The 15,992-nt window shown below is 36.4% G+C and overlaps 1 protein-coding gene and 1 long non-coding RNA gene across 2 annotated transcripts; one reads left to right on the forward strand and one right to left on the reverse strand.

Annotated features, from left to right (window-relative positions):
- The first annotated feature begins 1,416 nt into the window (after positions 1 to 1,416).
- On the forward strand, positions 1,417 to 2,451 carry LOC131166986 (uncharacterized). The gene is made up of 2 exons (XR_009139936.1): positions 1,417 to 1,721; positions 1,898 to 2,451. It is a non-coding gene; the product is annotated as an uncharacterized LOC131166986 (long non-coding RNA).
- A 3,101-nt stretch (positions 2,452 to 5,552) lies between these two features.
- On the reverse strand, positions 5,553 to 11,985 carry LOC131166987 (nitrate regulatory gene2 protein-like). The gene is made up of 4 exons (XM_058125696.1): positions 10,525 to 11,985; positions 9,818 to 10,002; positions 8,525 to 8,748; positions 5,553 to 6,620 (listed from the first exon to the last, which is right to left on the reverse strand). Exons 1-4 carry the CDS (start codon positions 11,735 to 11,737, stop codon positions 5,834 to 5,836), a joined length of 2,409 nt encoding a protein of 802 aa, XP_057981679.1. The 5' UTR covers positions 11,738 to 11,985; the 3' UTR covers positions 5,553 to 5,833.
- Between the last annotated feature and the right edge of the window lie 4,007 nt (positions 11,986 to 15,992).

Raw genomic sequence — 15,992 nt, forward strand, 5'->3', positions numbered from 1 at the left:
GTTGATTACATTCTCATGGCAGGCAATGATCTCTCTGATATTAGCACTTTCAAAGTCATGCTCGCTTAGAAATTCAAACTAAATGATCTTGGCAAATTGAAATATTTTCTTGGCCTCGAAGTTGCTCGCTCTCCCACTGGCATATTTCTTAATCAACAAAAATATGCTCTTGACATCTTCACTGATAGCGGTCATCTTGGTGCTCGTCCTACCCACTTTCCCATGGAACAAAATTTGAAACTCAATAATACTGATGGTGATCTTCTCTCCAATCCAAACTCGTTTTAGAAACTCATTGGACGTTTGCTATATCTCACCATCACTTGTCCCAACATTGTATTTCCAATCAATATTCTCAGTCAATTTATGTACTAGCCCAGACAACCACATTATGATGCTGTTGTATGTGTTCTTCGATATATTAAGGCATCTCCAAGACAAGGTTTATTTTTTCCTACTGCCAACACTCTTCAAATCTCAGCCTATTCTAATTCGAATTGGACTAGGTGTCCCCTCACTCGCCGCTCTACCACTGGGTTTTTCATTTAGTTGGGCATTAGTCCAATTTCCTGGTGCACCAAGAAACAACCTACGGTGTCTCGCTCCTCCACCGAAGCTGAGTACCGGGCACTTGCTTCCACTATATGTGAACTTACATGGCTCAAAACTCTTTTACATGATCTTGGAGTACCGCATTCCCAGCTTATGCTCTTATATTGTGACAATCAAGCGGCTTTTCACATTGTTTAGAATCCTGTTTTCCACGAACGTACCAAACATATAGAAATCGATTGTCATATTATTCGTGAAAAGTTACGGGCTGATCTTTTCTTCACTAAGCATATCCTTATCCACAGTCAGCTTGCCGACATCTTCACCAAACCTTTAGGTCGTGAACATTTCCAAGATTTGATCACACAAGTTGAGCATTACGGATCTCCATGCTCCAACTTGAGGGAGAGTATTAGAAATATATACACTTTCCATCTTAGCAAAATATACTATCCATTTTTCTCTTTCCATTTTTTTCTTTCTCTCATGTATATATACACCCTTGTAATATTCAATAATCAATATAGAGGAAAAGTCCTTCTTTCATAATTTAACATAATATTATAAATATATAATTAAAATAATAAAATTACAAATAATACATAATAAATAATTACTATAATAAAAATAAAATTTGTTATAATTATTTCACTTAATTGTTCTACTTATAAATTTTACTTTATAATGAAAATTTTATTGAATATGACACTCGAAAAACAATGTAAGTATTTTGTAATTGGGTTTATTATTATTTTTTGAAATTTATATATATATTTATTTTGATTATATTTAAATTCATATGATGATTTTGTTTTGATTTTAATTGAAAGTATATAAAATGAAAATTTTAATCTAAAAAGACTAATCCTAAATGTTAAAATTTCTAACAGCTTGCCAAAACAATTGAATATCATCTAATTAGGCTATCAATACATATATAAAACATATTTAATATATTCATTAAAATTATTTAAAAATATTGTACAATATAATTTTGAAGTTTGAAGGCCCATTGCTCCTTAATATACAAGCACACGTCTTTCATCCGAAATGCCTTTCAATCTCTTTCGATGTAATTAATCTTCCGTTGCATTTACGGCTTGGCTTCAATTCTCAACCGCACTCAAAAGTGCAACGCCCGATCAGAGTCACCCGTCGCTGTCTCTGAGGTGCGCTATTTTCCTCAAATTTTCTGAATATGTGCAGCATCTTGCGAATATGTACGCGTGAAGCGCTTTCTATGTGTTTGATGAAATGCCCCATAGAACTTTTTCTTCTTCATCTCCGTCTTTCTTCGTAATAGATACGACTTTTGTGATGAGCCGCTGAAAAAATCTCCCTGCAGGTTGAGCAAATGGCGCTGTGCTTTCCCTCAACGCCCAAGAAATTGGCGACGACCGTTGCGTGCTTCGCGTCCAGCGTCGCCCTTTTCGCCTTTGGTTTGCACCTCTCCTATGTCAACATCGGCCCTCAACAAGCTCGAACCAAAGCTCGGAGCGATTTCGTCAGAGAAAGATTGAGAAAGAAGTACGGTTACAAATAATTAGATGTAGTGTTCTTGCTGTTGCGATTTCGTCAGAGAGAGATTGTTTGTGGACGCTGCAGGTCGGATGTAATCGTTCTTGACAACGTCCTCGGTATTTTCGCTGTTGGAATTGCTTATGAAAATAATTTTGCTGAAATATGTTAGAATTCAAAATGGTTTTAAGATTCTCATGCCAATCCTTGAAACTACTAGTCAGATCAATTGGTTGATGACCAATGTTGAGAGTGCTTAATATACAAACTTTTTGTATGCATTGCATTTCAGTTTTCTAAAATTGTAAGGATGAGACATTGTTAGGGAAGATCTTATGAGATTTTTGAAATTTTAAAAAAGATTTTGTTTCTTTCAACAAATCTTAGGGAAGATTAGTGCTCTTCCTTCTTATTTATGGTTGGAAATTTTGTATTTAGGATGTCAAAATGTCGGAAATTATGGTGTCAGAACATCGAAGATTCCACGAACCAAATGGTAGATAATTGTTTGGTATTTTATTTATATTTCAACATTTTTGTCCTCAGATAAATGAGAAAATGAGAATGTCGAATTCTTGAGAATCTATTGATCGTATTCTTCTAGACAGAAGAATCATACTATTGCAAATTTTATGCTCTTAGCATCAAGATTTCGAGAATTATGATGTCAGAGTACTTAAGATTTCACGAACCAAATGCTACATAAGGGTTTTCCTCCTTTCAAGGTTTCCCAAAATACCTTTATGCCCTAAAAATATATCTTAGACATTTAAATTTGTTTCTTTCTTGTTCAAAGCTTTACCCAATTGTGTATGATCCCGGCAAGTAAGATGATATTGATTTCTATGAATATCTCAATTAAAATTCTTTCTGAATTTAGTTGAGTTGAAACAACTCAGCTTGTTCTTATTCTTCTTTTATGAGAACACAAGGACATTCACTATTTGTGAGTGATACCTAACACTATATCATGACATTGCTTTGGCGGAAAAGAACTTACCATGCTATGGTTACCATATGATCTGCTGTAGATATAATTTCTTGATGACAACCATTGAATTTAATTGAATAGCACTTATGCTGCAAAGCAATATTAGAGACATAGGAAGAATTCTTGAATTTTTTAGTCGGCAGCCTAGCTTGGATGGTGCTGAAAAATTTAGTTTCCACGCGATTCAAATCAACTAATGGTAAGGCAATATAGGAATTGTCTCGTTATCTCATTCCTACCCATTTCATTAGAAGATTAAGATGTATTTTGAGTAGAACGATTAGGATGGATTCAATTGAAGTTGCTTTTTACACAAAGATGTGTGTCACACACATACAACAACCTCAAGATGGGAACAAGATATAAAAGTAGCATATAACATTTACACTCGTTGAAGTGTCATATGCAAACAAAAGTATTTTTGAGTTACATAAGATCCAAGAAATCATAGGTAGAAATGTAGTAATCTCATGTTCAAGTCAACTAATTTATGATGCCATGAGAGTAAGGGACACTTAATTAGAAGAAACTCAAGATTAGGAAACCTAACTTGGCAGATGGTTGACGAAAAATCTAATCACATCTTAATTGAGTTAGGCTAGCAGAGGGAGGAAGGTAGGAAATAGATAGTATGGGCATATTGTACTAGACAAACACATTGATAAGGTCTAAAATATTGCAAATCAACACAAACCAAGGGAACAATCCCTACAAGGAAGCACTGTTGTTGATATCCAATAGGTACACTTTTGTAATAGATGCAGGTGTTGGATAAATGTTAAATGTTGTTATTATGCCAAACCAACATTCCAAAGGCACTCCCAATCAATGTACATCCACGTCCACACAATTGAAAAAAAAAAAAAAACAATCTACATTAGAGTCAATGTACAAAAAGAGAGTTCATTCTTAATATTATTTCTAAGAAATAAAACTAACTTGACATTGAAAGAGGCATCACCTAAACCCCGTCAACCAATTATGCTTTATGGATTTTTTGCTTGGATTGTTCCAACTTACCTAAGTTCAATCTCATTTGAAAAGATCGAAACACGAAACTCACAACAATAGGTATAAATCTATGTCACTATATCAGTAACAATGGACGGTTGGATAGTAATAATTTCTTTGCAGAGAGGGACCCCAACTTATACACGCCCGAACAATTAATTGCTCAATAAAAAATAGTTTCATCTGCATTATTGATATATCAATGGAGGAACAACCACGCAAATGCATACATGCAGATCCAAACACACCCTAAAATGACAAACGTATATGGACAAAGTGTAAAACCTCAAAAAAGGGTTTCATTATTAGACTGCGGCCCACAATGCCTGGCTTTCTTTCTTGGCATTTATGTCTACATTCTTTGGTCCCCATCTTGCCCATCCCCACCCTCTAACTGCCCTTCCTAATTGATTTGCAGCCATACGTGCTTGAGGTAAATTTAGTTTCGTTCCAACTAATTGCATTCACATTTGATGTACCAAACATGGCGTAGAAACAATTCCTAGCCTGCCTTTTTATTTTTTGGAGTTATTGCCAAACTCTGTGTCTGAGCTTAGGGTGAACAATTTCGGTAATATATGTATTTACTGCAGAGAAACAAAAATAGCAGGTTGCTTTTAATTGTGAGGGAGGGTTGAAAATGGAGATGGGGATTGAAACAACTTCCAAATGTGGAGTAAGCAGATCAAAGAATGAGGTGGGAAGGCATCATGTCATGCAACCGCTAAAGATGGTAAGCGCAACCCCCCAACTCTGCAGCTGCCTTTCCGACCTCAGCTACCTGTCATGCCCTTTACCCTTTCCTAATATAATATGTTAAAACAGAATGTAATGAAAATGGAACAGAATGAACAATTATATAATAGATGTGTAAGATTTATGAGTATGGATGGATTGCATTTCATTCTTGTGTACCAAACCAAAAACATTAAAGTGTACTCAAATATTTACATTTTGTTTCCAAAAATACAGTGCATCTTCCAATGATGTCAGATAGTAATTTAAAGGCTACCTGAACTGCACATGCAGAGATTTCAGCACCCACTCTCACACATTTGTCAAGAAAAGAAGCATCCAAAGATTTTCCAAAATCAGCACATATGATGCCCACTACCCAACTGCTTACTTTGCAGGTTCATGTGGTGCAATATTACAATGAATGGGCTAATTGTAACACAATGAATGAATGAGCTGATATGGGCATGTAGTAACCATGTGTAGCCACCAGCACAGCACCTTGGCCTGCCGGTAGGAACACAAATAACAAATTTAACTTATCTGCCCATCTGGGATTGGGTCAAAAATTAAACTAAATCAACACTAATTAAATCCAGATCGTAAAGGGCACCGCACCATACTTCTGGAACAGAACACAAGCTTAAGCCAACAGCAAAAATAAAACATGACAATTAAAATAAAGGAAGCAATTTAAAGATAAAAAGGGAGGTGGGTTGGGGTCAATGGGGCATGAGCGCCTTCAGAAAGAGAAATAGAAGGCTTTGTATTCATTCATCTGTTGATAAATTGAATCTCTGACACAACAATCCAAGGAATTTTCTGTACAGAGAGACCCTCCCCAACCCAAAATCGATAATAATAAAACAGCAAAATTCCATATATTTACAAGTTAAAAAATCAGACAAAGGAAAAAGGAAGAAGAGCCCACTGCTATGAAACTAAAAACCCAGCCCTCATCACCGATTTCATTTGACCTAAAGAAACCCTCAAAGAAATTTTAAAAAATATTTATTTTTACTCTATCTATTTAATAGCATAAGACCGGGTACATACGATCTCCATTGCCTCCACAAATAAGGCAGAAAAACTGGCCATTGCCTGGAAAACCCCTGGCAATCCTGTTTGGATATTGTTCAGTGTCATTGCTCTCGTCACCTCTACAGCTTTGGAATGCCTCAGCATCTCATCCTCCACCCGCCTTCGGCAACCTACAAGCTCAGATTTCTTCTCAGCAAGTGGGTCTCGTGCATCCAAGGTGTGGCCATTGTTAGGCCCAGTATCAGGTAGGCCAAGACCAATCACAGAGTATGAGTCATAGAACTTCTTTTCTAAGTTCCGAATGCTTGAAGCCTTCTTTTCAAGCTCTTTTGATGCAGTTTCGGTTCGTTTTTTAATCTTGAGCTCCTCGGCTTGTTTTATGGATATAACATGGACAACATTGACAAAGCTTTTGATGGCTTCAGAAGCAACTGTATCAGGGATGCGGTCAAGGGCGAGCTTCCACTCATCACAGAACACAAAAACCTCAGAAGATTCCCTGCCGCCATTGTTGTTGTCACCAGTGATGGGAAGAAGAGCAATCTTTAACCATCCATGGAGAGACTGGATGAAGTCCCTTTGGTACTTTATTAGACGGCAGAAACTGGAGTGCCAGGCAGAGACAGCTGACTCAAGTTCACGGGTTACCTGCCGGTGCAGGTCAGTGGTTGATCCGCCTTTAACTGGTTGGTTCACAAGGCCCCGAACTTGTTGCACAATGCAGTTCTGAACCTCATGGAATTCGTTCATTGACCTCCACATGTACTTCAGCCTGCATTACATATGTGTGCATGAGATAAAAAGATAGCATATACCAAGTCCACCTTAAATGCCAAGATACTTTGTGATTTCTTACACTTTTATAAAACTGATCATGGATTATGTATCAATCCAATCTTACTGATACAAACTTCCCATTTGTCAATTCACAGATAACAAAACCCACATCACGTTCTGATAGGAAATGCGATTGTTTGCCACCCAATGGATGGCCACTTTTACTGACTCAATGGTTTCAATATTCAAACTTAAAAGAGAGCAATTTTCCACACCATGACATTATAAAACAAAATTACTTATGAGAAAAAAAAATGATGGAAGAACTCAAACTTCAAAGAAACTAATAAGCTACACAAAATTCTCATTTTCTCAAGCAGGTCATCTCTTAGTTTATTGTCATCACCATCATAAAGCTCCAAATCCTTACTGCTTTTCAAGAACCTGCTCAGGTCATGCTTGGCAAATCATCCTGATTTATAATCATATCTTACCTCAGTTTGTAAGTTTTAAATTCAAGCATAAAGTCACAAAGTGATCAATTCAGATAGCAGAGTATAAGAATGCCTCTTGGAATAAGAAATGAATAAGGAAGTCAGGCTTGAGTGTAATTTACTGTCTGGTTACGATTCAGAAAATTATAGGGTTCAGAAAAGTCCTAATTTCATTCTCATCCAAGAAGTTTCCACTTGTACAAAGTTTCAATATAAGTAAAGAGAGCAACAAAACCAGGAAAAAACCTAAACTCATCAGCACACTAGACAATGCTGTTCTAGTTTTCAGAGACTCGTTAAGTAGCAAGAACCTACATGCTAAATGAATGACTGCTGCAGATGTAAGTAGTATGATGTCACAGTCCACACCAACATTACCTTGGATTTTTTTGTTATTTACATCAAGTAAGATGACATGATTGACAGGCAGCCAACACTTCTACTTTTATTAGTCATCCTACAATCATCACATTGTTCAAGGCTTGTCTGTTTGTTTGTTTTGCTTGTTAGGAAAGAGAGCAATTGGGGCCTACTAATTAATAAAATATAAGGATAAAAAATAATTTAGAGGTGATGATAATGATAACAATAATGTTCTTGATCAAATTCACCACACCCAACAACCAGTCTACAAATTTCTAGACAGCCCAATGGTGGATCATATCAAAATTAAGGCCAACATACCTAACTCAGGAAACATAAATTGCTCTTGGTGGTCAGTGGACATGAGTCACCAAACAGGAGGTAACCAGCAATTGGACAATCCAGGACAACAGGCACCTAAAACTACAGGGGGATGAACCAAGTTGCATGGCAGAGTTGTGACTCATAATGCTTCACTTACCATTGTAATATGAAAGTGACCTATTTTACTATGGTTCTTATAAGAGACATTAGGTGCATAACTAAAACATACCAAAGCAGGATTTAGCCCCTAAAATGAGCCTTGATCACTCCACTACTCATGATAAATGTCAAAAACAGGAAAAAAAATATTTCTTATTTGCACTACCTCCACAGTGGTGCTTGCACATACCCAATAGATTGTAGAATACTCAACAAAATAACCATCCTTTGGCAATGCGCAAAAGAAGACTAATTGCATGTTTTTAGGATTCAGCAACTAGTTGCATAAACTTGGCAAAATTTTGATTCAATTAGGGCTGCTAAAACTGAATTGAAGATGTACAAGGTCGGGAAAAAAGGCTAATAAGAAATTTAACCCAGGAAATGAGGGAAATTTCAGAAAATCACACTAGACAGAACTTTAAGAAAATTTTCCCAAATTTTGGTTTTCACTGGGTCCAAATCAGAAACCTGGATGATTTATTCACTAATTTGTAAATTAAAATTGTAGATTTTTTCGCACGGTTATTCTGCCTTTCATTATAGAATATTGACTTACCCATGACACAGATCACCCAGCTGTGGGACAAGATCTGTGTCTTTGAGACAGGTGATGGCAGTGGAGGTGGTAGAGACAGCCTGAGATGTGACAATGATTATGGACTGCAGCTTCTTTATGGAAGCTTTGGTCTTGTCCAACTTGACTTCCTCCTCCCCCTTGTATTCCTGGCTTTGTAGCGTTGACAACTTCTTTTCGTGCTCAATTTTTGCAGCTTCTCTGGCCTACATTTCAATCCAATTTATTGCTAGAATTAGCATTTAGCAAACATCAATATGAAATAAATGGTCACAAAATAATCCAAGTGCAACAATATAAACTCATCCTGCACTTGCAATTTAGTTGAACACAATTTTTTATAGGATTTCAATTCTCAGCAATTCCTGTTTCCTCAACCACAGCAAACTTTCCTTTCCAAGTTGTGCCTTCGGGATTAAACTACCCTTTATTTCAGAGAACAGACCCGGGGTAAGACTAGGTGAAGAAGTTTTGCCTGTAGTTGCAGAAAGGTGATAAAAGATGTTCATTGTTTTGCTTTTCCCTTTATGAGCCAAGAAAATGGTTCTTCTCAGCAATCATCATTGACATCAAACAAGATAACAGTTGATGAAAATTAAAAGCTTTTCATCTACTTTGTGCCACCGGAAACCACCTTCTCACATGCACTAAAATGTGCATACATTTCAATATTTCATCAAACATGAGATATTACAAGCTAGAAAAATGATCAGATCAAGGATTTGCAGGATATTCTTGATCTGTTCATAGAATCCTCTCATAATTAGTAGCTGATGATCTCCTGTTAAATTAACCAAAAAGGGTAGCAAACAGCATTTTTTAGGGTAGCCCAATCCCACACTGTTGATAAGTTAGTTGGGCACACCCACTGGCATGTTCCAACGTAAGATGGGTAAAGCACAGGCTGTCCTTGTCAATTTCCCACTTTTAAGGGCATCACTGACATTTTATAAATGATATACATTATACACCGAAAGCTACCATTCTAAAGATAACCATAGCCGTCCAAATCAGGCAATAGCTAGAATGGGTCAATGACACAATCATAAATTGTATAAAATATTCATCTACGATTCCCATCCATACCTCAGGGCATTTTCAACCAAAATATAAAATTCAAAACAACAACAAAGAAACACAGCTGTGCACTTACACTATAACCCTAGTGGATTCCCACATCAGTTTGTATTTCTCAAAAAAAATGATCAAATATTTAGAATAAAGTTAACAAAAATTACAGCCAAGGTAAGGATGCAAACAATGCAAACATGGTACCTTCACTTCCTCGTATAGTTTCTTTTCCCAAGCCAAAAGCCGCTCAAGGGTGGCACAAAGACTCTTTGGGCCGCCGGAATCGACAAGTGAACCCGGGTCAAGCCGGTACTTGACCGCCAGTGGTGGCTTTGAGGTCCAGCTCGAACTCAAGTTACTGAACACATTACTTGAATGATACAAAGTTTCTACAACCCAAGCCCCCCAAAAAATGAGCAATTAATTGAAATTACTTGTAATTCAAAACCTTATTTTCAAGAAGCAAAGAACAGGAAAATAATTATAGCAATGATCTGTTTGGCTTCGAGTTGGTGAGGAAAGGAGAAAAAAATTAAGAGAAGCCTAATGCAAGCAATTTTTTTAGTTGCATTTCTTAAGGTATGGCCAGCACTAAAAGTACTTTTCTTGCCCTCCACAGCTGAAATTGATGCCATTTTTTGCTTTTAGAAGCAAGAAAATTCCTTCAAAAGATGCCTAATCTTTCAAATAGAAAAGCAACTCAAAAGTCAAAATTGGGGAATCTATTTTCTTTCCTTTCCATCCATTTTCTCAGCAGCCAAACAGCTGGAATATTGGACGACTCATACTAAATGTCTCGATTCAAAAGACCTATATTAAACTTCAATCTCATCCAAATAAACAAAACCCTAAATTACTCTCCAATTATTCAAAGTCATCAACCAGATTGAATGAATAAATCTTGAACTTACTCCTCAATTGCCGGAAACTCCGATCAAGCTGAGCTCGACCAACCTCGAGCAACTCAGACAAGTGCTCTCCGGCAGCCGCTGCCTGATCAAAGTACTCCTTAATCGCGTCAACAATCTCTTTCAAATTTTTATGCTCCACAATCTCCATGTTCGAGATCTTCCCGCCACCGGCGTTCCAGGTCACTGAGGACCCGGCATCGTCAGATTTGTCCGATTTGTTCATTGGTGGGTACTTTGGTGCTGCTGTGCGCTCGTTGTGCACCGAGGATCCGAAATTCGACTGGGTCCCGATCTCGGATCTAGAATCTCGGTCACCGTCCAGGTCTTCGTTATCGGACGAGCTGCTGGTGCTGTAATGGTCGTCCCACTCGCTGCACTGCACTTCTTCTCTCTCCGTCTCTTCGTCGTCTTCATAGAGGTGGTGGTCATGCTGCCGGCGGTAGCCGGAGCTTTTTTCGTGGTTTCGGAAAATTTCGGATTCAGGTGTACGGTAGTTGTTGCGGTTGGAGTTCTTTTCGTGGCGTAGGAAGGATTCAGAATCGGGTAGATCGTGACTGTGGTGGTCCGGGTTATTTTCTTCACGGCGTCGGAAGAATTCGGAATCTGGCGGAGAGGGAGGATAGAAATTTTCCCAGTTCCAGACGGAGGAAGCTTGAGAAGGAGTGCTCGAATACGTTGAGTTCGGAACTGCGAAGTATGCGGCTGCGTCCTTAGACCAATTGGGTTTGGTATTAGAGGAGACGTGACTCTTTGGGGACGAAGAAGGGCTCGATTCGGAGAGTATATGAGGCAGTTTCATGGATTTGTGGCGGCGAGGGGGGGAGGAGACTCTGGAGGCGGAGAGGATATGAGGTAGCTTAGAGCTGGTGACGGTCGGGGAAGGGGAACGGGAAGGGGACGGCGACCGCTCAAACGGCGGCGGCCGCGGATGGTGGGACCGCGACGGCGAGGGTACACGAGGAGGAGGCAGACTGCTGGAGCGAGAGAGGGAGGGCGCACGGAGGACGACGGCGGGGGTGTTCAAAACTTGGAATGGTTCCCCGGCGGCGAAGGCGGAGAGAGCGGCGCCGGTGAAGCGTAGGGAGCGACAATAGTCGGAGTGCGCGGCGGCGAGATGGTGGCGCGCGTACACCGCCTCCTTCATCAAGCGGCACCGCTCCTTGCACCGCCGCACAGCGTCCTCATTGTCCAGCTTCGACGCCGTGCACCCCATACCCACTCAAGAGAGAGAAAAGGGAAAGATACGCAGCAGAAACAAGAGCGAGAGCGACACAGAACAGAGAGAATCTAGAGAGAGAGAGGTCCGGTGGTGGTGGCGCGTGTTTTCCGTCTGGCGCCTGATTCGCATCCAGCTGTAGAGAGAGATAGAGAGAGCGAGCGAGAGAGAGAGATGGAGTGAGAGTGAGCTTAAAACACAAAGCGCAGTTTGAGGCATTTCTGGTCCCATCTACGTCACACCTTATTTTCAAAAAAATAATTTTGTTTTTCTGGGATAGCTAATAGAGTTTATTTATTAATAATTAAAGTTTGTCAATAAAAAAGTAATTAAGAAAAAAATTAATCATCTAAAAAAAAAGGAAAGGAAGATTTAAGTATGAAATAACGAATTTGTTTCTTTTTACTTTTTTATCTTTTCACTTATAAAATTAAAATTAATGTATAAATTAAAATTAAAATTAAAAATTATTATTATTGATATGTTAATAAATAAAAGTGAAATCTTATTAATATTTTGTAGGATGTCATTAAGACTTCCTAAAAAGAAAATGCAAAAATTATTGAGTTTTATCTCACACCTCTCCTTAGTGTACTTAATATTGATGTTGGTTATTAAAATTAAATTTAATTGAAAAAAATACGTGGATTTAAATCACGGTAACAGATAGCATAACGTAATGGTAACGGGCATAACGAGAAGCAAAAGTAGCAAATATTACATAACGGGAAGCAGGTGTAACGACTATAAATTTTTTTCAAGCATGCACAACCTTGTACATAATTTTGGAAGGAATTCGTTTATGCAAACGACTTCATTATTTTAATATGATTATTAAACGTGACTCGCGAATTGTTATTGATTGGTTTGGGAAATGTAAATGTACCTTGTGGTATCTTTGAGATTTTTGGGAGGACCTTATAGCGGAACTAGAAGGAGTGAACTTCACCTTATAGCAGAACTAGAGGAAGTGAACTTCACCTCATAGTATAACTAGAGGGAGTGAATTTCACGGTGATTCATCAATATAAGGAAGTCAATATTGCAACTAATTTTCTTACTAGAAAAGGAAAAATGAGAAATAATGTCATTTACGAAGAACAACATTTTTTATCCTATTTTCTAAAAGGTATCTTTTGGATAGATAGGTTGGATCTCAATTCTTTTCGTCATTAGTTCATCATTTCGATTTTTGTTTGGTTGATTTAGATTTTTTTATGTTAGTTTATTTTATTATTATTATTTTTTGATAGGTCTGTTTACATTTGTTTCTTATTTAGATTCGTTTGGATTTGTAATCTAGTTTTAGTTAGTTGTTGGTGTTATTTTTTGAGAGGTCTTTAATATATTTTTATATGTAATCTTTCAATACTTGTCTTGTAATCACGGTATTACTCTACAAAAAGCAAGGATATATCAATAAATAATTAGAGGTGCCGCCCTCCTTTAGTTTAAAAAAAAAAAAATTTTAGCTCTTCTTGAAAAAAGTTTTAGTGTATTTTGTATTATTTAGTTCAACTAAGTTATTTAATAAAGGCAAGAAGTTTACATTTGTTTAAACCAAAAGTAATTGAAAATTTACATGTGTGTGTGTGCGCGCGCGCGTATTTATACTTCTTGTTTTTCTTATTTAATAAAAAAAATACATTATACACTCCATTTCTATAAAATAATTATAAAAGAAAGAAGGTTGAAGTTGAAAAACATAAAATACAAATATCAAATTACTAATATTATAAAAATAAAATATTTTCCTATCAAGTTAGTATTTTCAAATTGTTAATTAATGCATATTTTAAAAAATAGTAAATTTTGTATCATTGTCATCATTATCATAATCTTTTTCTCCCTCTTGCCACATAGTGTATTGAGAATGATTTATGAAAGAGGGGGGAAAAGTGAGAAGAAAAAGTAAAAAATAAAATAATTTTTTTGACGTAACAGTCCTGCAGCAGTTATGTAACGGCCGTAGCGGCCTTTATGCAACGGTAGCAGTTCGTAACAGCCACTACGACCATGATTTTACATAATGAGGTTACGTAACGATCGTGACCGTTATTTAAAACCATGAAAAAATAATTATTATTTATTGTATTTTTATATAAAATATGATGAAATGAAAATATACTTTAATAAACTTAAAATTAAGAAAAATAAAATAAGCCAAAATTTATGTAGTTAAGTTGAAATGTAAGTTACATAGAAGTATGGAGTTATGATATAAAGTTAATTGAATTTTAGAATACTTTTTTGGTTGGTGTTTAATTAATAATTGAGAATAAATTAGAGAATATGCTGCTTAGTTTTTTTTTTTTTAATATAAAAATTTGGGGTGTGATGAGTGGGTGTGGGAAGAAAGATTAAGGCAGGGTCAATCTGCTGAGCAGTGGGATGGGGTGGGACCCACACAAGAACCCTGCAAGTCTTACCAAACTTTCCATGTTTCCTTTGGTTTCTCTTCTTTCATCATAATTTATATGTAATAAAAATTTAATTGAATAAAATGTATCTTTAAGATTAAAAAATTTTGTTGCCTTTGATTAGGCCCAAGCAAGGAAAATTCAAGGGATTAAAATGAAGAGAGGCTGCCCTCATATTTCTCACTTATTTTTTTGCTAATGACTCTCTCCTTTTTTATAAAGGGGATTTTGAAAATTTGTTTTAGGTAAAAGAAGTTGTCAATTTATTTCATAATTCTCTGGACTTATGGATGAATCCGGTTAAATATTCCTATATTTTTAATTCAAACATACACGATAGATAGTAAGGAGAATTAGTAGGGATTCATAAGATTTTTGAGGTGTTGAGTTGATTTTAAATATTTTTTTTTTTGCTTATCTTAAAAAATAAGCATAATTGAGGCATCGATAGTTTTAAAAGTAGTAAATATACCTGATAGATTACATAATCGTTAATTTAAAGATTACTAACCATTTATTACTAAATAAATGTCATGAGGCCAAGGTTAAGACATCAGATGTTGGATATTTTATTGTGGGAAAAGTTCTTGTGTTTTACCTCAAATACTTTGTGTTTTACAAGAGAATATTGCATGTACTATCAATTTTCAAAAACTATAAATAAATAAATAAATAATCTTTTAATCACTCTAAGAGAGCCTTTAAGAAAATGAACCATAAGGATAAATCAAATGTAAATTACTTGAATTTTATCAATGATAAAGTGCAATTTTTACCATAAAATTAAAGTTCCTTTTTGTTAGTATAGAAATTCCATCAACTCACAAGTGATTGATTTCTGCACATTTAAGATAATAAAAAATCTTTCTTTGAGAGGCCAAGACTCTAGAGTTGCCTTTGAGAGATCTTCTTAGGGTTCAAATTAATAGGAAAATGAAGAAATAAGAAAGAGAAAAGAGTGAAAATTAGGAAAAACGTATCATTGCTTACACATCATGTAACACTTGTTTGTGTTAGGTCCTTTGACTCCTTTTCACATTAGGATTTTAAGTTCTATGGTCAAGCAGTGGCCTATCGGTGATGTTGATAGTGATACTTGTTGCTTGAGTAACTTGCATGGTGGTGACTCAATAGGAATAGGCCTCATTGTGATGATTCAACAACTTAATGATTCTTTTAGAAGTTAGGACCTAGGCTTGGGGCCTAATCTTCTTCTTTGGAATAGTCCAATCTAGAAAGCAGGCAAGGATTAACTAAGATGAGGGCCTCCATTAGCTCGAATATGAAAGCTTAGTCGGGATTTAGTTTTTCGTTTAAAGGTAGCGTGTTTGATAAAGCTTTAATGTAAACCTAATTAAAGTTAGAATTGTTTGCTATTTTTCTAATAAAAATGAAAAGCATTGTTCGTTGGATTGGATAATTGGAAGATTGAGAATAGGGAAAACATGGATTTTCAGCCGTACTTTAGTTAAGGAGAATGGTAACTTTTAAGGAGTGGTTAATGTTATTTATTGCCCTCCTAAAGGATGGATATGCCCAATTCTAAAGTGAGGTTAGGAGGAACCCATGCAGGTATCGATACTAGACTTTAGTTAGATTTATAGTGGGGATGAACAACTTGGGAGGATTGTTATTAGATACAAGAGGTGATTTCATATGGTATAAGAGAGCTAGGGAGTGCCTTATTTTTTAGAAATGAGAATGGAATTCAAGTATTAGATTTCTAGATGCTATAAGGTCTTCCATCTTCAAGATAATTATTAGATCTAACCATTAAATTGTTCTTGTATAATTAGCAAACAAGAAGCACATGAGAAATCTCCAAAGATTTA

The sequence above is a fragment of the Malania oleifera genome, chromosome 10 (assembly GCF_029873635.1).
Source record: "Malania oleifera isolate guangnan ecotype guangnan chromosome 10, ASM2987363v1, whole genome shotgun sequence".
In the NCBI taxonomy this organism is placed as follows: Eukaryota; Viridiplantae; Streptophyta; class Magnoliopsida; order Santalales; family Ximeniaceae; genus Malania; species Malania oleifera.

Coding starts and splice junctions, on each gene's coding strand:
- LOC131166987 (XM_058125696.1), bottom strand. CDS start 11,737: ATGGGGTGCACGGCGTCGAAGCTGGACAATGAGGACGCTGTGCGGCGG. Junction 10,003..10,524: donor GAGTTTCCGGCAATTGAGGA/GTAAGTTCAAGA, acceptor CTTGGGTTGTAG/AAACTTTGTATCATTCAAGT. Junction 6,621..8,524: donor CTGGGTGATCTGTGTCATGG/GTAAGTCAATAT, acceptor TATGTAATGCAG/GCTGAAGTACATGTGGAGGT.